This window comes from Balaenoptera physalus (assembly GCF_965194825.1).
Source record: "Balaenoptera physalus genome assembly, chromosome: 3".
Lineage (NCBI taxonomy): Eukaryota > Metazoa > Chordata > Mammalia > Artiodactyla > Balaenopteridae > Balaenoptera > Balaenoptera physalus.
This window is the reverse complement of record NC_138890.1, coordinates 25,970,688-25,991,757: the sequence shown is the minus strand read 5'-3', so window position 1 is coordinate 25,991,757 and position 21,070 is coordinate 25,970,688. Positions and strand designations below refer to the sequence as shown.

Genomic DNA, 21,070 nt, shown 5'->3' with positions numbered 1-21,070 from the left:
CATCAGGTCTGTCCGATTTACTACCGTGTGACTCCATGCTCAAGAGAAGCCAAAAATGCAGGCGGTGGACACAGATGGTCCACAAGCAAACACAACGGAATGTATCAATTAGTGATAGGGGCTCTGAAGAAAAAACAAAGCAAGATAGGAGGTAGAGAAGGTATGGGATATTTTGTGAGGCTTTAACAAGATTATTGACCTTGAAAGGTGCTTAACATAGTGCCTGATATACTTTAAGATCCATATCCCTTCAGGCATTTATTCATTTCATATTTCTTCCCTGTCTAACAGGAAAAAGGTTGTAAGGCCACTCGGCACCTGTCATGTGATGAGTACTGTGTGAGTGTTCATTTGTTTGTCTCCCCCCCTTGAGTTAAGAAGGGGCCTCCCTCACGTCCAGCTGACATTCTGAGAGGCAATTCATTCAGCCGACCGTCAGCTTAGCCCATAATGAGGCAGAGTGCCTTGGCAACACCCCAACAGGTAAACTTGGACGTCAGAGCTGGTGACTGCAGCAGGAGGAGCCCCGCTGCTGCGTGCAGGACACTTGAGCAAGCCCGGACAGCTCACTCCATTTACCAGGGCAGGACTCACTTCTTTCTCAAGAGCACAGTGTGTTCCCACTGCTCTGTCCCCTTTCCCTCTCCAGGACTTCCTCTTCCCGGCTCCTGGGGGCATTCTGAACACGCTGGTCCCACCACATCCCCGGGGAGGAAGAGAGATGAGGGGTATCAAAACACGAGGGGCCATTCATTCAGTGTTTGCCTTGTGTCTGGCCCTGGGCTAATAAGCACTTCCCCACCGGCAGTGAGAGGGCTGGGGAGAGGCAGAGCAGTGAGGGTGAGAAGAGAGACCTGTCCGGGCCAGAGGCTCCATCCATGATGATGCGGTGACCCTAATGCCTCCTTTCTCTCTGCGGCCTTGTGACCAAGGTGCAAGAGTTGCCCAAAGGGAGTCCTCGCGGGCGAGGGCTCCACAGGAAAATCCAGAGGACAGAGGATTGCACCTTGGGCTCCTTCCTCTATCAGAAGCTTCTCCGACCCCCGGGAAGCCCTGCTGATCCGGGAAGGACCGCAGGTCACACTTCTTTTCCTTTTCTGGGTGGCTGGCCCTCCCTGGCAGTTTTGTGACCACAGTGGGTTGGCCTCCCCACCCCCGCCATGAGATTGTAACCCAAGGAAATGAGGTCACCTCTGGTTGGATCAACATTGCTCCAGCGCTGGCCTGTGGTTATCAGTGACATAAGAGGCTATTCTGGCCCGGCCCGGCGGGGAGGGGAACCTGTTTGGGTGATTGGACTTCAACCTGGACATTAATTATCCTTGGGAAAGTGGCCCCCCCAGGGTGCTCTGAGGCTCTGTGTTTGTAGGGGAGCGGCGTCCGGCTCCTCAGAGAACGTGGCCACAGAACATTCCAGCCTGTGACTGCCCAGGCTCCGGCTGCTCTTAATTATCAACCTGATGAGGATTTATAACAAGAAAACGTAGTAACTGGAACTCTCCATTGACCATTTATAGCTTAATACAACTCAGACTTTTCAGTTGTGATTTATAATAGGCAACCACATGCCAGCCACCTAAGCTAGCACTTTACAAGCTCATCTTATTTAAAGGTCACAAAACCCCTTGAGCCAAGTACTACTGTTGACATTAGTCTCACTTTATAGCTGGGGAAACTGAGGCACCAGGAAGCTAAAACCACAGTGCAGTTAGTAAGTGGTTAGCGCGAGAGTCAAACCCAGGCCCGGGGCTTCCCTGGTGGTCCAGTGGTTAGGACTCTGCACTTCCACTGCATGGGGCACAGGTTCGATCCCTGGTCAGGGAACTAAGATCCCACATGCTGTGTGGAGTGGCCAGGAGGGAAAAAAAAAAGAAAAAAACACCCAGGCCTGTCTGATGCTAAAGCATAGAATTGGTACCCAGATCCCCATATCCCGCCCTTTTCTGCCCAGAGCATTTTGGAGCCCCACGGACATGGCAGCTGCTGCTTTTTGGTCAGAACAGTTCACTGGGAGACTTGGATGCGCCCTTCTGGGGGGAGGTGGCCTCACAGGCAGGAAGCCATTGCCCACCGAGTTGGAACTTGGACGTTACCTTGAACTGTGTCCTCACACGCTCTAGTAGCAGGCCCAGAGTGGGTAGGCCAGTAACTTAGCCAGGAGGAGGAGCTCGACGGCTCCCTAGGAGCCCAGCTTACCCACTCTGAGGCCTGGATTGTGAGCCAGGGCCGAGTAGAGAGCCATGGTCATCACGTGGAGGAGCAATGGGAGGCCTGAAGGCTTCTGAGCATAGAGTGATGGGATGGGGTTCGTGCCTCGGAAAGATCACCTCTTGCAAAGATGGGTTTGGGGTGGGGTGACCCTGGAAGCCAAGCCCCCCCCGAGGGGGCTGGGCGATGACCCAAGGCAGAGGGGCTGAGGGTCCCAGGGTGATGGCTTTGGAGAAAGGGGGGGGGCAGTACTAGGTGGCTGCAAAGAGATGCTTTGGGGACATCTGCCTGGTAGGTAATAGGTACACTTACTTACACCTGGAACGGTCTAGATTTAAAACTCAAGGTCCCGGAGAGCTTGCTTGCATAACCTCATCCCTGCCCTCCCACTCCCACCCCAAGCCCTTTACTGCGAGCCTCACTGCTGGGTAAGTTTCCATTAGATCAAATTATTAAGCATGGAGGTCAGCGACTTTGGGCAGGAATCCGAAGTATTCAAGTGCTCTTCTAAAAGCAAATAAAATTGTTTTCTGTAGATGTCATTGGACTTACGCCTCAGCCTAGAATTTCAAGGCCCTCCGTTACATTCCACCTACTCTCCCCCCACCCAAACCTCCCTGGTCCCTTTCTTCCTCTCTCCCTACATGGCCACTGCTTACTGACCCCCATGCAGTCCGACGCAGTGTGGCGTCCCCCACCTGGAATGTGCCCCACCCCCCAAACAGAGGTTGTAAGCACGAGCTCTCTGCTACCGCTCAGGGAGCCCTCGTCCGGGGCAGGGCTGCGGGTGGGAAGGAGGCAGATGCTGCAGCTCTTGGTGGGTAGAGATGACAGAGGGAGGCTTGAGGGACACAAAGGGAGTGGAGCCCTTAGCACCTCCTGTCCTGTAGGTACTTGGGCCATGGGTGGGGTAGGGTGGGCATCTGCAGATTATCAGAAAGATGGTGGCCCCTGCATCACAGGTCTGCTTGGGGACCACCTGCCTCTCCATCTTTCATTGGTCCTGCCCCACCCAGTGGAATGTGGTGGAAAAAGCATGGCTCTGGGCATCAGTGGCTCCAGTGTCCAATCCTGCCTCTGCCTCTTCCTCTTCCTGGCTGTGCGATCTTAGTCAATCTTTTATCTACCTTCCTCTGAGCCCAGTTTCATCCTTGTGAAAAGAGAACAGTAACTCCTATTAAACGCTGGCTTGCTGTTTAAATGAGATAGTACTGATATATGTGAAAAGCCCCAGCATAGTGCCTGGCACCAGCTGGGTGCTCAGAACCGGGACATCTTGGATTAGTTCTAAGCAAGGCAAGCTTTTGTGTGGGCCTTAGAATATACCAGGGGCCTTGCACACATGTTTAATCCTCACCACAGTGCTGTGAGGTAGATCCTGTCTCTGTGACTGTGATTATCAACTCAGTAAACATTGTGATGTTCATAATAACAATAAAAGTAGTGAGCATTCATTGGGCACATGCTCTTTTCTAAGATTATGTCTATGGTTGTCCCTATTTCACATCTGGGGAAATTGAGGCTGGTGAAGAAGGCAAAGCCCCTTGTAGAAGGTCAGCCAGCCAGTGGGTAGCAGAGCTAGGATTTGAACCCTGAGAGCATGGAAATCCAACACGCCGCCTTATTCTCTTTACCCAGAGGGGCCTGTGCTCTGTGCTAGGCCCTCAGACACAAATGATAACTTGCACACCCCTGGCCCCGGGACAGCCTGCAGCTTTACTGCCAAGTCCTCACACAGCCCTGTGAAGTAGCGAGAACCATTAGCCCTCTTTTTCTCCTTTTCTTCCTCCCCCCTTTCCTTTTTTCCTTTCCTTCTTTCTCGTGAGGTATGTGTATGATGTACAAACGGCAAAGTGCACGAATGTTAAAGGTGAGGCTTGATGAATGCTTGCCTGTGTTTACACCCGTGTCACCATCGCCCCGTCAAGACAACACGTCTCCACCTCCTGGGAGGTTCCCTGGAGCCCCCTCCCAAGTCAGGAACCACCACCACCACTGTTCTGACTTTTATTACCATAGATTGATCTTTCCTATCTTCAGACTTCATAGAAAGCTTTCCCAGTTTTACAGTTGAGGAAACCGAGGCTCAGAGAGGCGAAGCAACTAGTCCCAGGTCCCCCAGCTGCCAAGTGGCAGAGCCAGGAGGTGAGCCCACATCTGTCTGCCACTGCCCCACGGGTTCTCATCACCCATGCTGGTGACAGGAGGAGTCAGGCCCACAGGAGCCCCCAAACAGCAGTGGTGAATCCACAAAAAGCATTGATTTTCCTTCCAGGTGGGCTGATTTCTAGCCTCTGTTTGCCTTTTAAAATCAGTTCAGCCAATAACGTTAACTAGCCTTGGCAGGCTCCCGCGAGTGGTGCTGAGGGCAGGCCTGCAGTGCTGGCATGGGGTGGCAGGAGGCCAGGGGCCCTGGAACATTTTCCTTGGACGTGGAAGGCAGCTGTATTGACCTCATGGGGCGGGCGGCACAGGTGATTGAACCATGTTTATCCTGCAGCCCGGAGCCCGTCCAGAAGGTGCCTGGGAGCAGCCAGTCCTGGCCTTACGTAACCAGACTGGCCCCAAGCTCTGCAGGCCAGTGAGTTTTCCATCTCCTCCGCAGCACTTCGGCCCCTTTCTCTGGGGCGGCACTTCAGCCCCTGGGAGCCTGTGTTCCGTGGGCTGGGAGAGGCCTCCTGGGGCCTCGAGGGTGAGCTCACCTTGGTGCCACACCTGGGATTCACCTCGCTCTGTGTTGAGGTCACCTCCAGAGGATTGCCAGGGGATGACATCATCCCACAATCCCTCAGTGACGTGCAGGGGCCCAGCCTCCCAGGTAGGAAAGGTGAGTAGCTTCAAGGAAGAGTCTCACTCAGCTGGGAAGGGAAACTGCGGGCTGTCTCTCCGTGATGTTCTGTTAATCACCCAGTGATCTCATTACTCAGCAACCCTACAGAGCTGCGAATTAAGGCAGGGGTAGAAATTGGGCACTGAAGGCTTAAGAGCATTTGGCTGTGAAGAAGTTGATTTTCCTCCAGCATAACCTCCTGTGGTCCCCGTCGCTCCTCTGCCACTGGCTCATTTGTTCTTCCTGATCTCTGACGTGGGCCAATGCTATGAGCCTGCCAAGCCCAGGCCCCTGTCTCTTCTCTCACACCCTGTGGCCTCAGAGGGCAAGGGCCCCGCTCAATTTCTCCTTTGACCCTGGATGCTGAGGATGAGAGGGAGGGGAGGCAGCGTGAGCCCTGGAGAGCCTGGTGGAAGGCAGACCTGAGTTGGGGTTCCATCTTGGCCAGCTCTTGCTGTGTGACCTTGGGGATGGGACTCACCTTCTCTGAGCCTCAGTTTCCTGGTTCTAAAATGGGGATCAGTGGAATTCCCTGGTGGTCCAGTGGTTAGGACTCCATGCTTCCAGTGCAGGGGGCACGGGTTTGATCCCTGGTCAGGGAACTGAGATCCCGCATGCCGCGTGGCACAGCCAAGATAAATAAATAAATAAAATAGGGATCAGGACATTTCACAGGAGCAGAAGGGATAAGATGAATGCATATAGGCCTGATGGGGGCCTTTCCTGGCTTAATGGCCTGGAGGCCCAGCGATCTGAAGGCTAAGCCGAGTCTGTTGCTCTCTTGTCTCTGGAAACATCCTTGTGACCCCCACAAGGAAACAAGCTCCAGGTATCTTTTTGAGCCTACCTTTTCTTGTTAATTGAGCATCAGCTGTATCACACTAGGAGCCAGGGGCACAAAGACAGGATCTTAGTAAAAATGAAGTGCCCTTGCCCTGGCCTGACTCATTCTTTCCCAAAGAAGTGGACATTTACAAGGCTCTCTTAGAGACCAGTTGTTTAGAGCTGACAGTCCTTTATTTTACAGCCTGTGGACAGGACCCACGGGGCCTGATTCATGTTTAAAATAACCACAGCCCGGCCACCTCAAGCACTGCCCCGTAGCTGCCCATTAGGCTGGCCTTGAGAATCGGTGCCCTCTCCCCGTGGGGAGTTTACCTGGGAATCAGAAGTGAGCTTCAGCCACAGCCATCTGGTGTCCACTCAGCGGCTCCTCGGCGACCTTGAGCCCGGCACGGCCGTATGGAACTCGGTACCTTTCCCTCCCCAATGATCCTGCTCCTCTTCCAGGGGCTCCCAGCCCAGTGAATGGTTCCAGAAAGAAACGTGGCCGTCTACTTGCATACCTCCCTCGACCCGCCCCTGTGCCCTGTCCGTCAGCGAGTCCTGGCTGCTCCGTACACCGTACCTGCATCCCTCCCTCCTCTCCATCCCCACCACTCTGCGTCCAGACCACCATCTCTGACCTGCACCACCACTGCAGCAGCCTCCCAGGTCTCCCTAGCGCACAGGGCCCTCTGGTTGGTCCTAAGCCTCCAGAGGGATCCTATCAAAGTGCCAGCTTCACCATGCTGCTGTGCTTAGGATCCAGTCTGATGGCCTCTGGCCCACCTAACCTGGCCCCCACTCCTTCTCCGACTGCATCGCACCCACTTCCCTTGGCTCTGTGCTGCAGCCATGGTGACCTTTGTCCAATTACCCCAACGACCCATGCCCTTCCCACTTCCAGACCTCTGCAGTGCTGTCCTGACGACTCTCCCTCCCTCTTTGCCAGGACAGCCTACTCATCCTTCAGACCTCAACTCCCGTCAGAGACGGCTTCCCAGCCCACTCTCCCCAGGGGTGAGTCCCTCCCACGGCACCCCACAGCTTTCCATCAAAGTTGAGATGAGGTGTTTGTTTAGGAGCTGAGTGGTCTATCTAAGCTCAGTGAAGGCAGAGACCGTGTCTGTCTGGTTCCTCGCTGTCTCTAGTGCCTGACAGGTAGTAAGTGCTCAAAAAGTATTTGTTGAATACTTAGCATGTTGCTAACAGATCCCAGTGCGGTGCCATTGTCCCCAACAGCAAGGTGGCCTAGCTGTCCACGGAGCCACCTGCCCACACCGTGCCTACCCCGCCCCACCTAGATGCCCACATCCCTGTCCCTGAGAGCTGCAGGTATGTTACCTTACATGGTAAAGGGAACTTTACAAATGTGATTATGTCAAGGGTCTTGAGATGGGGGATGATCCTGGGTTATCCAGGTGGGCAGGATGGAATCACAGGAGTCCTTACAGGAGGGAGTTAGGAGGTCAGAGAGGAGAGAAGATGCCCTGCGGCTGGCTTGGAAGATGGAGGAAGGGGCTATGAGCCGAGGCCTCTAGAAGCTGAAAAGGGCAAGAAAACTGATTCTCCCCAGGAGTACAGCCCTGCAGACCCATCTCAGACTTCGGACCTCCAGAAGTATAAGAGAATGTGTATTGTCTTAAGCCATTAACTTTGTGATAATTCATTCCAGCAGCCACAGGAAAGTAATACATGTATTCGTCTAGCTGTGTCTAGAGCTTTGTGAGAGCCTGGGTGAGGATGAGTACGCAGAGAATCCTCGACTTCACAGCCGGCTGGGGGGTTGGGAGGGTGGGGGGCTGAGTGGGGGGAGCTCAAGAGAGGAGGGAGTCAGGAACTGTGGGCCTGTTGGTACCTGGCCCTGATCCCTAGAACGGTCTCAATTCTCACGTAAGTGTTCAGAACACGCCATTAACAGTGGGTGGTGGTATCCCCATTTGACAGAAGGGTTCACAGAGGTGAAGTTATCTGCCTGAGTTCCATAGAAAAGTGGCAGAGTCATGATTGGAAAATGAATCCGTCTGACTCCGTGCTCTTGCCGCTGTCCCGTCCGGTCCTTCTCCCCTCCTTCTAAGGGGTAAGGCCGGCATTTGGAGAGCGCCACGGAGATGGGAGCCCTGCTCCCCCTGTGCTTGAGCAGGTCCAGGCTTCCCCCAGATGGGAGTCTGGGTTGTCTGAGCAGTGGTCACCAAGTGAAGTGTCCCTGGCTGTCCCCTGCAGCCGGGATGGGTGTCCCCATCTCAACAAGGCTTCTGTACTTGTCTCCTTCAGTGTGAACGAGTTGTACGTCGATGACCCGGACAAGGACAGTGGGGGCAAAATTGACGTCAGCCTGAACATCAGTCTACCCAATTTGCACTGTGAATGTGAGTATTCCCAGCAGCTCTCTGCTCCGGCAAGACACTTCCTCTAGACAGTGCTGTGTGTGCAGAAATGGCGAGACAACCAGGACAAGTTAAGTGGATGGCAAGCTGCAAACAACGGGCAGCAGGAAACTCTCCCCGCTTTTGTGGGGCAGGACGTAATCAAATGTGCACGCACTTGGATGTTTTTTGGAATAAAAAAACACAAGACACTGCCAACGGTTTACCTCTGGAGAGTAGCCATGTTGGCGGGGTGGGGGGGGGGGGGGGCGGGCAGTGTCTCTGAGATCAAGCTCCCAAGAAGTAAAACCTAGATTTTCTGCAAGTGGTTTATTGAGAGAGGGCTCCCAGGAGGAACCTGTAAGGGCATGAGGGTGGTGAGAAGACAGACAGAGGTGTGTGTTCAGCTGACGTCTAATTGCGGCCTGATCCCACGGGGAGCCATGGCGTGTCAATGACGTCGTAGTCTGTCTTGCCTGGTAGCAAGGGGGCTGGGCTGTTAGTATCCATACCCTCGGCTGATGGGTACAGGGTGGTGTGTGGGGATGGGTGGGGGCCGTGTAACCTCCCAAGCATCCCAAGGCAAGGGGACCTCCAACCAGCCAAGAGCAGTCACCAGGAGAAGGATGCAGCTCTGAGCTGTTAGCAGCCGTGGCAAACATCCTTTTTGACTTCACACTCCATTGTGTGTCTGTGTGTTTTGTTTTGTTTTACTTTATGTGTTTCAACCAGGAGAATGAATTACCTTTGTAAAACAGAACCCACTGGGAGTCTGGTTTGGAGTCAGATTCTGGCTCCTTTGTTTACTAAAACTGTGTGACCCTGGCTAAGGTGACCCCTCTGAGCCTCAGTTTCCTCAACTGTGAAATGGGTGTAGTGCCATCTCTTGCTTGAGGTTGTTGGGAGGATCTAATGAGCTGGTTCCTAGATTTGTTAATGAGTAGACTGGGTTTCCAGCTGTCCCTCTGCCCCAGCCTGGCACGGACCCCATGCAGACCCTTCTCCTCCTTCTACTCCCTTCCTTCCTCCTGAAAGGCAGAACATTGGGCGGGTCTGTGGCACAGATGGGGAGAGATTCAGCTCTGTTATTGCTTTTGGTGAGAATTACATCACAGTTTTGAATGCGCCATGGGCCCCGAGCCAGGGAACCTGTTGAAATGGGTTGGTTTTATTTTTATTTTTTCTCTTTCTCTCAGAGAAATAATTTGTCTGGCAGCTTCTCATTCAGGAGTTGGTTGTGTCTCTGGAGCAAGGAAATTCTGAGGCCAGAGGACTGGGACCCGGGGGGCAGGGGCAGAAAAGGATGTGGTTCCAGGCTCGGTCCCAGCTCCAGGCGGTGGCCCAGGAGGGGTGGGCGACCTGAAGCTGCCGGCTGTGCTAATCCACCGGGCCCTGCCCAGCCCAGCGGCTCCCACTAGAGCCCCGCACTTCGGCTTTTCTTTCAAAGAACTTCGAATTTTTATTATAGGAAAAAGAAAATGCATGCTCACTATTATACCTTTGGAAAATCCAGAGCAGCAGAGAGAGAAGTCGCCCATAATTCCACCCCCGCTGACAACATCAGTTGACATTTGATGCCGTTCCATCCCACTGGCCTTCCGTTCCCTGCCTTTCTAAACATGGCTGAGATCATGCTGCCTGTGCAATCTCATATCCTGCTTTTAAAAATAATCTTTTTCTGGTAAACAACTAATACAGGGATACATTGTTTTATTTTTTAAAAAGATACATGTTCAAAATACAGAAATATATAAAGAAAAAAGTAAAAGAAGTACGTGCTTCCCACATGCCGACCACCGCAGAGGAAGCCCCTGTTAGCAGTTGGGACCCCTTCACTCACCCCTGTGTATCTCTGTCTGTCTGTCTGTCTGCAAACATATGTCATGTTTGGTGTTTTTTTTTTTTTTTTTTTTTTCTTTTTACGTAATTGGGACCCAACTACAGGGAACCTTTCTGGGATTTCTTGTTTTTTCCATTTATATCATGGAGCTGTTCTTATATTACTCATAATATTAGTAAAATAATAACCACAGCTGCCATTTATTCAGCTCTTACTCGGGGGCAGGCCCTGTCCTGAATCCTTTGGCTGTGTTTGTGCCTTAAGATGAGAGGTGTTCTAGCAGAGTGGCCAAAGGGTGTGGGCTCTGGATCCAGACTCTATGGGTTTCAACCCAGGCGCCATTGTTTCTTAGCTGTGAGATCTCAGGCAAGTTACTTAACCTCTCTGTGCGTCAGTGTCCCCCAGTATAGGATGGGTCTGATAATATTATCTTCCCCACAGGGATGTTCAGATGGTGCCTTCTTATGGAAAAGGCACTTGGAAGAGTGTCTAGTCCATAGTAAGTTCTGTTTTAATTTTTTTAATCCTCGCAAGCCTAGGATAGAACAAGCAACTGAGGCACAAAAAGGTTAGGTGACTTGCTCGAGGTGCCACAGTGTAGGGGCAGAGCCAGGAACCACAGGATAGGACAGACAGGACAGCCCAGACAGCCCCAGAGCTCACACTGCCCCTCCCCACATATGGGTTTGGCTCATTCCTTGTACCCACTGCACAGCATTCCGGAGGGGGGCTGTGCCATTGACCAGTGCCCCGTTGACAGGCAGGTGGGTTGCTTGCAGTCGTCACAATTTCAAATAAGGTTGCTCAGAGCCTTGTGCACACGTCTGGACGCGTGTGCGTCTGGAGGACGGGCTCCCCGGGGGTGGAACTGCTGAGTCAAACGGGGACCTGCTTGCATTTCTTTTAATCCGAACATTACGACATCAGCATTTCCCACGTACGACAGACCCGGAAGCATCATTTTTAGTGGCGCATCGCACTCCCTTGTATGGATGGGCCCTCGCATACTTCCATGCCCATTGAGGAATACTGGGTTCTTCCCACTTTTCCCTTTTACAGTCAGCTCACTGAAAATTGCTTCCAGCTGCTCTTTCTCTGTATCGCAACCTGCTTTCTAGCGCTCCGATCAGGGAAATCTCTGCATTTCCATAGTTTCCAGGTATCCTCGCTTGCCTCTTGGACCATCTCAGGGAATACAGTTGGCTTGGGCCTGCCCATTTTGCAGATTAGGAAGCTGAGTCACAGTAGGTGATGGAGAGTCACATTGGAGTCAGGACCAGGACTCCAGACCCCTTAGTGCACTGAGGAACCCAGAAAAGTGCCCACACTCCTGGAGGGCAGGGCCTGGAGGAGCGGGCATTGGGTAAAGGAAGATGTGAATGAATGACTGCCTGAGCCTGAATGACGCCCAGGGAACCCAGAGACTGTCTGAGATGTAGTAAGTGCTGACATTTATTATGTACTTGCCACCTACTGAGCATCAGGCCCCGTTCTAAGCCTTTTCGACACATATTAATTATCTGATCCTCGTGATTCTCCAAGGAAGCTTTAATTGTTATCCCCGCCCACTCCTCACTCCCTCCCCCAAGAGAAGGAAACCAAGGCATCGAGAGGTTAAGTGCCTCAGCCAAGGTTGCAAGCTGGTAAAAGGCAGGGCCGGGATTCAGACCACGTCCTAAGCCTGACCCTCTGCTGCCTCCCTGCAGCCTCACGGCTAGCAGGCTCTGCACCCCTGCAGCCTGCAGTCCCCCATCCCTGGCCCACTTAGCTACTGCCTTCCCTGACTCTTTCCAGCCGGCAGTGGCAGTGGCAGGGGACAGGAATGCTCGCTCGCTCTCGGTCCAGCCATCACTTTCTCCTCCTCCTCTGCTGGCTGACCCCTTTCTCTGTGGCTCTGGGCCCTAGACTGTGAGCTCCTGGATGGCCGGGGGCCCTGCCTGTCCATGAAGTGGATGAATGAGGGGTCCCGAGAGGAGGGGACTGGTCCCGTTTTTCTGGATGTTTGTGACTCTTCTCTCCTTGCCTCCTGCAGTGGTCGGACTCGACATCCAGGATGAGATGGGCAGGCACGAAGTGGGGCACATTGACAACTCGATGAGGATCCCGCTGAACAATGGGGTGGGCTGCCGCTTCGAGGGGCAGTTCAGCATCAACAAGGTACAGAGACCCTGCCTGGTCCCCTCTCACCTTGCTCCCCATCCCCGTGGTCCCCTTCCTCCCCGGAAACTGGATGGTGGAGCTGTGTGCCCACTTGCCCTCCCCCGTGTCCAGAGCCCTGGCAAGCTGAGGGCCAGCATCCAGGCACCTGGCAGTTCCTGCTGAGAATCTGGAGCGGGGGTGGGTTTCAGGCTCCCTGAGGTTTGGAGCCCCAGCTGGCTGGTTCAGGAAGGAGCTACTTCTCTCCCCAACGCAGAAGGAGTGGGTGGTGAGAAGACGGTAGAATTGGCAGCCCTGAGCCTGAGTGTGCGTCCTAGCCCTACCCCGTCTTGGCCAAGCAATGCCCTCCAGGTCACTAGACCTGTCTTAGCCTCAGTTTTCACACCTTTAGGCTGAGGATGTGATGATATAATAATATGGTACCTTCTACTTTACAAAGTGTATGTGATGATTAAATGAGCACACGTTCATTCATTCAGAACACTTTTATGGAACACCTGCTGTGTTCCAGGGTGGGTCACTGGCTCTGGGCAATGCCTGGACTAGGTGGGCAGCGTTCTTGCGCTGGCGGGGCTTCCGTTCTAGTGGAGCGAGGCAGACAGTGTGCAAACTGGAAAGCATTTCAGTGGGTGGTAAGTGCTGTGATGAGGAATGAAGCAGGGGAGGAGTGAGAGTGGATAGGTTTGAAAGTACCTGGTCAGCTCCAAAGGACCATTCAGGTATTGCTGTTGTTTTGTCGCTAGAACCAGGAACTTCAGATCCTAAGTTAAAGGTGTGAGCGCGGTGCATTTGGGAGAGCTGCGGAATCCCGGCAGCAGCCAGCACTCTTCTCGGCTCTTTTTTCTATAAGATTTATTTATTTATTTGGTTGTGCCGGGTCTTAATTGCAGCGCACGGCATCTTCATTGCTGCACACAGGATCTTTGTTGTGGCATGTGGGATCTTTAGTTGCTGCACGCGGGCTCTTAGTTGTGGCATGCGGGATCCAGTTCCCTGACCAGGGATCGAACCCAGGCCCCCTGCATTGGAAGCACGGAGTCTTAACCACTGGACCAACAGGGAAGTCCCTTCTCGGCTCTTTTTATGTGTTATCGCAGTGGAGCCTCTCAACAGCCTGTGAGGTGGCACCATTTTACAGATGAGGAACCTGAGACCCAGAGAGGTTAAGTATCTCGGCCAAAGTTGCACAGCTATCCCCATGTCCCACAACTCCCCTTCCCAATCCCAGCCAGGCTGAGCCGCTGGCTTCTGCCTGCCCTCCTGTAGCCTCTGCTCAGATGCCCTTCCTCTAATCCCTGCCATCTCATTGAGAGGTTGCAAACTCACTGGCCACACACAACCCAAAAACCAGTTACATTTGCCCCATACAGTATTCAGATCCATCAGAGCCAATATCAGAAGACCGGGAGTCCAGATTTCTAGCTTTTAAAAGTCAGAGGCTCTAGCCGCACTGGACCCGAGTTTCACTGGAAACAACGATCTGGAGCTAATGACCCCTTTAGACAGTATGCCCTCCTTCCTGCAGTCCCCGCTGGATGGCTGTGAGGCTTGGCCCAGATGCCTGGGACACCTGGACCTGTCTCTCTGTCTCCATGTGGTCTCTCCATGTGGTTTTCTTCCACATCTTTCTTTCATCTTTCTTTCTTCAGGGCTCCTTAAGTGCTAAAGCAGACACTATCACTTCTGCCAAACTTTATGGCTTAACAGGAATTAGGTGCCGGCCCAGGTTCCATGGGGGAGAGGGGGACCACCCAAGGGTGCGGGTGCTGGAAGGTGTGGTTCGTGGGGACTCTCTTTGCTGATTAGCTACCACACAGGGTCTTCGCTGCGCCCCGTGACTAGGATTTATGGTGCTTGTGATGGTAGCCATTTGAAGGTTTTAAGCAGGGAAGCAATGCAGTCGGATTTATGCTTTATAACCTCACTATCCAATACAGTAGCCACCAGCTCCGTTTAAGTTGATTAAAATTAAGTAAAATTCAGGCCCCCAGTCTCACTAGCCACACCGCAGGCGCTCCGTAGCCACATGTGGCTAGTGGCTGCCGTGTTAGCACAGATAAGAAACATTTCCATCATCAGGGAGAGTTCTGCTGGACAGCAAACCTTTAGAAAGATCACTGTGTCATCTGTTTGGGGAGAGACTGGACAGGACCAAGAGCAGAGGTCACAGACAGTGCTTGTGGCAGTGGCATTGGAGAGAAGGGTCCAGATTAGGGAAGTGGAGTCAACAAGACTTACTGATCAATTGGTTGTGGGTGGTGAGGACAAGAGTGGAATCAGAGAAACCTCTTAGGTTTTTGTCTTGACAACCAGGCAGTCCCATTTTCTAAATATGGAAGCTTGGGAAAGCATGGATTCTGTGCGAGGTGGGGCTGGGACTCGGTCCTTCAGTTTTGGACACATTTCATTCAGGATTCCCATTAGAGATGTTAAATTGGAAGTTGAGGGGGTGCTTGTGGAGTGCAAGAGAGAGCTCTGGGCTGGAGATGTAAATGTAGGAGTCATTGGTAAACAGATGATGTTGGCCTTCATAGGCCTACATCAGTGCTACTCAAAGTGGGGCCCTCAGATTGCAGCAACATGGATGGACCTAGATGATTATTATACTAAGTGAAGTAAGTCAGACAGAGAAAGACCAATACCATACGATATCACTTATATGTGGAATGTAAAATATGACACAAATGAGAGCAGACTTGTGGTAATCAAGGGGGAGGGAGGGTGGGGAAGGGATGGATTGGGAGTTTGGGGTTAGCAGATGCAAACTATTATATATAGAATGGATAAACAACAAGGTCCTACTGTATAGCACAGGGAGCTAACTATATTCAATATCTGTGATAAACCATAATGGAAAAGAATACTTTAAAAAGAATGTATATATGTGTATGACTGAATCACTTTGCTGTACAGCAGAGATGAACACAACATTGTAAATCCACTATACTTCAATAAAAACAAACAAACAAAGTGAGGCCCCCAAACCAGCAGTATCAGCGTCACCTGGAACCTGTTAAGAATGCAGATTCTCAGGCCCCACTTTGGATCTACTGAATCTGTGTTGTAACAAGCCCCCCAGGGGATCCTGATGCCACTCATGTTTGAGGATCATTGGTCTAAGCTAGATTACCTAGGGAGAGGTGTAGAACGTCCTAAACCTGGGGTCCACAGACGCCCCAGGGAATGCAGATCAAATTCAAAGAGTCTGTGAACCTGGATGGGGGAAAAAAATGACATGTTTATTCTTACGAAGCTCTAACTCCAATTTAGCGTTCTCGTCTATGATGAATGTAGGCAATGAACCATAGTAGCATTAGCAGCACCCTTGACCTTGTCACCAATAGAAATTGCCGATATGTAGATCACATTAAAATTGTCACAGATCATTCTGAGCTGCTGTTTACATTCATTGCTGTTTTGAAATTACAGTAATTTGTTGACCCGCGATCAGGTCTTATTATTTGCTGCATTATCAAAGAGGCATGTGCAAATGTTTGATCTGTTTTAATTACTGTTTAAAACATCATTTCTTTCCTCTGTGATCCTATGTGTTTTATGCATTCGAAACTTTTAAAGCATTTAAAACGTAGGTGTCGGCAGACTGGCAACGGGTCCGTGGCACCAAAAATGTAAGAACCTAAGGTCTTGATAAGGATGCCGTTTGAGGACCGATTTCTGATGCGTGCCAGTGTTTAGAGGTGCGGGCGAAGGATAGTAGGAGCAGCCAGATAGGTAGGAGGAAACCAGGGCTGAGCGGGCCCCAGAATCTGGAAGAGAACATGAATCAAAGAGGAGGGCTGGTGCTGCAAGGACGGGGTGGACCACTGACCCATGTGCTGCAGGGAAAGCCCACGTGGGAGAGAAGGGGGCCACTGCACAGCCAAGCCCTTGGGATGCTGGCTGCAGTGGAGGGCACGCCTTGGAGATGAGGGAAGGCCATTGTCGGCACAATGCAGGGAGGTGGGCGAATCGTTGGTGGGCCAGGCTCTCACTCTGCCTCTGATGCCCTCTCTCTGCCCCCATCTGTGTGCCTGGAGAGCTGCTGCTCACCCACAGGTCTCGTTGACGTGGGTGCCTGAGCGGGAGCCCTCCCTCCCCTTCCCCTGCCCCTGCCTCTCCCATCATGAACCTTATGTTGCTCTTGTCCGTATCACATTCTGAATTCCTTTGACCATTGCCCGCCCCCCGCCCCGCCCCTGGCTCATTCACTCATACATCCTTCTCTTGAGTGTCTGCTGTGTGCCTGGCTCCACACTTGGTACCGGGGTGCAGTGCCCAGAGAAGCAACTGATGTCCCTGCCCTTAGTGGCACTTACAGTCTATTACAGGGTGACAGGGAAACACTCAAACAAGCCAATATATAATTTGATGAAGCAGCCGGGAAGAGAATGAAGGGGGTGTTACGGTGGAGAATTAAGGAGGAGACCCACTGAGATAGGGTCATAAGGGAAGGCCTGTCTTCGGGGTGAAAGATGGTTGAAGATGAACAGACACGTGCCTGCCTCCCTATTGGGGGGGGCCTCCCCTAGGAGGGTATGATCACCTGGGTTAAACAGATATAAACACCTCAGACGGTGAACAGGACGGACCACGTTTACTCAGCACCGAGTATGGGGTGGGCACAGGAGAGACGGGACAACCACCCAGGAGATGGCCCAGCGCCACACTCTCCTCAGCTTGGCACACATGCCCCAGGCTGCGGGTGGCTTCCCTTAGTCTCCAGGGAGGCCCCCCGCTGGCTCTGGCTGAACCGGAGCTTGCTCTTTGGGGTCAGACAGACCTATGGTTGAGAATCCTGGCTACAATGCTCACTGGTTGAATGACTGGGCAGTCTAGCCTCTCTCAGCCTCGGTTTCCTCATCTGTAAAATGGGATAATGATACTGCGCTCACAGGTTGTGAGTTGTGAACAGATTAAAATCTGTAAAGCACGTATGGCAGTAGGGATGGGACAAGTCTCGGTGCCCTTCCCCGGCTGGCCTTAACTCCTGTCAGTGGGGTGTCTGTGATCTCATCATCTGGCACCCACCGTCACTTGGCTGCAAGTGTGCTCGTGAAAAGTGCGTGGATAACGTCCAAGAAGTGAGTCTCCTCTGGTCAGGGGACAGCTGAGATTCTAGAAAAGGGTCACACCAGCCCTCACCTTTTCGCTGCCGCCACCTATTGGGTTCTCACCCGACCCTTTACTAGTATTAACTCATTTAGTCCTTGTGACAGTCCTAAGGAAACAGGCACAGGGGATTAAGTGACCTGCTACAGGGCCGGGAGCTAAGATGTGAACCCAGGCTGCCTGGCACCAGGGCCCCTGCTCTGTCTCCTGCACCCCTGCTTGTTGCTGCTTCTGGCCAGCATCTCGGTCACAGCTGAGGCCAGCCTCTGCCCCCACCCTTGGAGGGTTAAGAGTTCGTGTCTTCCTGGAGCTCTCAGTCAAGGGGTACTCAGATAAGAAAGCCAGCCGTGATGACGGGCGAGGTCAGCAGTTGGCCCCCGCCCCTATATCTCCTAGCATCAGGCTCACACTTGCCCTGTGGCCCCCTTATCCATCCATCAGGAAGTCAGCCAGCAGCCAGATGTCAGAGTTCACATGTTTCAAGCTGCGCCAGCAGCCCCCAGCAGGCCCCCAGCAGCCCCGGAGTCCTTGCTTAATCACCCAGTCCCCCTGGAGGAGGACAGAATGGGCCAGGGTTTGGGGCCTGGCTCCATCTATATGTTTTTAAAACCCGTCAGAGACAATGACGTAGGTTCCTAAGTCACAGCTCTAAAAGCATCGTCTTTGCTTTCTTCAGCCCAGCGTGTGCTGGCGTGAGTCAGCCACCTGTGATGGATTCTGTGCCGAGGGGGAGTGGGTCACTGAGTCACAGCCTCAAGGGGCAGCAGCGGGTGGCACATGTGCGGGCGCCAGCCTCCTTGACTCACCTAGCTCTGGGAGCGTGAGGCCCAGGCTCCAAACCCAGTTCTGAACTCCACCCACGGCCCTGTCCATGGGAGGCCCCATGTCACTGCATAGAAGAACTCTGAAGGATGCACACCGGATGCTATTTGTTTCTTACTTCTGGGGGCGGTAGGCAATGGGAAGTTCAGTTCTGACTTTATCACATGGATTTTTAATAGTGAAAATATATCCAGGTATTATTTATATAAGTAAAAATGAAGTTTAAAGTATTTTTAGAATACAGTAGGGTTTTCCCCACACCCTGCCCATGTACATGCTTGTTCCCTCTTCTGGGAGGATTCTTGTCTCTTGGCTCAGACATGTTCATCCTGTAAACCCAACCCAATAACACCTGCCATCGGCTTTGTATTCACCTCATTTAATCCCCCCATAACCTTTTTCGGTTATTATCCCCATTTTCTTGATGGGGAAACTGAGGCACAGAGTGGTTAATGACCTTTCCCAAGGTTCCCCAGCTAGGAAGAGAGGACAGACTGGAGCCCGCATGTGGCCCTCACCTGCTACTCTACCATGGGTAATCGGGCCCCTGAAGCGGGCAGTGCTATCCCTCCAGGGAGATCTTTCAGAGCTGTTGTTTCTGTTCACCCCAGCCAGACCCAGCAGGTTGGCCCCCGCTCCAAGCAGCCCATGGCACACTTAACTGTGAGCTCACTGAGCCTGGGCCATGCCCTGTTAGCCTGGTACCTCTCACGTCAGTCCAGAGCATAGGCCGTAGTGAAGACATTAATATTCCTGCAGGAAACCCACAACTTTGTGTTTGAGACAGGCATGCTTACAAAATAAGCGGATGCTAAGCTGTAAACCTTATTCCTTCCTCTAGTGCAGCTCGTTAAACTTTTGTTGAGCTGGAATAAAATAAACCCTGAGTTTTTCACTGTGGTGTTTGGGGCCTTTGCTAAACAGCCCCACCTCCCTCTTAATGCCTCTTTGTTTCCTGCTGTGGCCACTCCCCCAGGCCTCTCTTTTATTCGGGGTTCAGTAAGAACAAGCTCTTCTAGTTTCTTACACATGCCCACCAACTGGGCAGTTTCTGATCTCCATACTTGTTCATGCTGTTCCCTCTGCCCAAATGCCTTTCCCCTTATCCCTGAGTGATGCAGACTCATCTTCAGAGCCTTAGCACAGGGTGTTCTTTCCCCTGAGAACACCCACAGCTGAGCTGGGGGCCCTCCCCCGTGGCTCCCACAGTCTTTGCATCCCGCTGGTCCAGTGTAGGTCATGCAGTCTCATTTTCTGTTCCAAGTCTGTGTCACAGCAGGCCAGGGGCTCATCCAAGGCCAGGCTTTCGTCTGGATCATCTCCCAAGCTTTGCACCTCCTGAAGGGCTGGCTCCACGTGGCCATCAGCCCAGGGCCGCTGAGGTCAATGGCTGTGGGTTGTTTTTTTTTTTTTAATTTATTTATTTTATTTTTATTTATTTTTGGCTGTGTTGGGTCTTCGCTGTGCTGCGCGGGCTTCTCATTGTGCTGGTTTCTCTTGCTGTGGAGCACGGGCTCTAGGTGCGCGGGCTTCAGTAGTTGTGGCACACGGGCTCAGTAGTTGTGGCTCGCAGGCTGTAGAGCGCAGGCTCAGTAGTTGTGGCACAGGGGCTTAGTTGCTCCGCGGCATGTGGGATCTTCCCGGACCAGGGCTCGAACCCGTGTCCCCTGCGTTGGCAGGTGGATTCTTAACCACTGCGCCACCAGGGAAGTCCGATGGCCGTGGTTTTGTCAGGTGACCGTAGCAAGTTTCTTCACTGCTCTGAGCCTCAGTTTCCTTTTCTGTAAAATGGGAATTACCAGGTGTCAAAGCCAAAAGTGCTGTTCTAAGGATTAATGTCATTTACTCATTCTTTCATTCATCCCATACATATTTATTAAGCACATGCTCTATGCCAGAACCTGGGGAATACAGCATCAAATCAGACATAAACCCTGCCAGCATGGAGCTTATATTCTCGTTGGAGGACACAGATGAGAACAAGATGAGGATAAGATGGCGGGTGATGCTGAGTGCTTTAGCGGCGTGAGGGGCTTGGGGGATGTGGGGGTCAGTGGGGCCCCAGAGCAGAGGCCTGAGGGAGAGCCATGTGGAAAAGGGTTCCAGGAAGGGGGCGCAGGCACAAAGGCCCGAGGACCACACTGGCACTGTTGCCGGCGCAGCAGGAGGCCGGCGTGGCCAGAGGGAGTAAGCAGAAGAGGACGTGAGGATGTGGCTTCAACTCAAGAGAAGGGAAGCCTTGGAGGGTCCTGGGCAGAGGGGTGACGGGATCAAACATTGGGTTCAAAAGGCCCCCTCTAGCTACCATTGGGGAAAGGCCTGGGGACCCCAAGGGCAGAAACCTGGAGCCCAGTGGGGAGGCTGCCGCCTTGTGTGGTCTAGGGAGGCAGTGGAGGCTTGAGGGCTCAGATGCTGTGCGTCTCGAGGGTGGAGGTGACAGCATTTCCTGATGGGTGGGACGTCAGTGTGAGAGAAAGACGGGGCCAGGATGACACCAAGTGTTGGTCTGAGCAGCTGGGAGGAGAGAGGCCCCCGGAGTCTCCGTGGAGGCCCCATCAGTGCCGTTCACTGAGTAGACATTCATTCAGTACCTCTCACTGGCTGCGCTCTGCACAGCCTTGAGACCCAGGGAGGAAAGTGGGCTGCTGTGGTCTTGCCTTCAAGGAACCCCCAGTCTAGGGTGATGGGGCAGATTTGGGTGGGTGATGGTGTTGATTTGGAGTTCAAGGAAGCTTCGTTAGTCTGCAGGCCTACAGGTCATTCCCCGACCCCCCGGGGGGGGAAACAGCCAGGAGGTTGATGGTGGGCAGTTGCCTTTTCGAGCCGTGGTCTTGTGCCAGGCACCCAGCTGGGTCCTTCACATGCACCCTCCCACCCACAGCCCCAGCAGTCCTCTCGGGTAGCCACTGTTGTCAC

At 52.8% G+C, this 21,070-nt stretch overlaps 1 protein-coding gene across 1 annotated transcript in view; it reads left to right on the top strand.

Moving 5' to 3' along the window:
- The window catches only part of ERGIC1 (endoplasmic reticulum-golgi intermediate compartment 1), a 105,466-nt gene that overhangs the window by 63,900 nt on the left and 20,496 nt on the right, over positions 1-21,070 (top strand). Inside the window, exons 4-5 of the mRNA XM_082456642.1 lie at positions 8,135-8,229; positions 12,099-12,269. Coding sequence (XP_082312768.1) covers positions 8,135-8,229; positions 12,099-12,269 — 266 coding nt within the window. The remainder of the gene's footprint in view (positions 1-8,134; positions 8,230-12,098; positions 12,270-21,070) is intronic.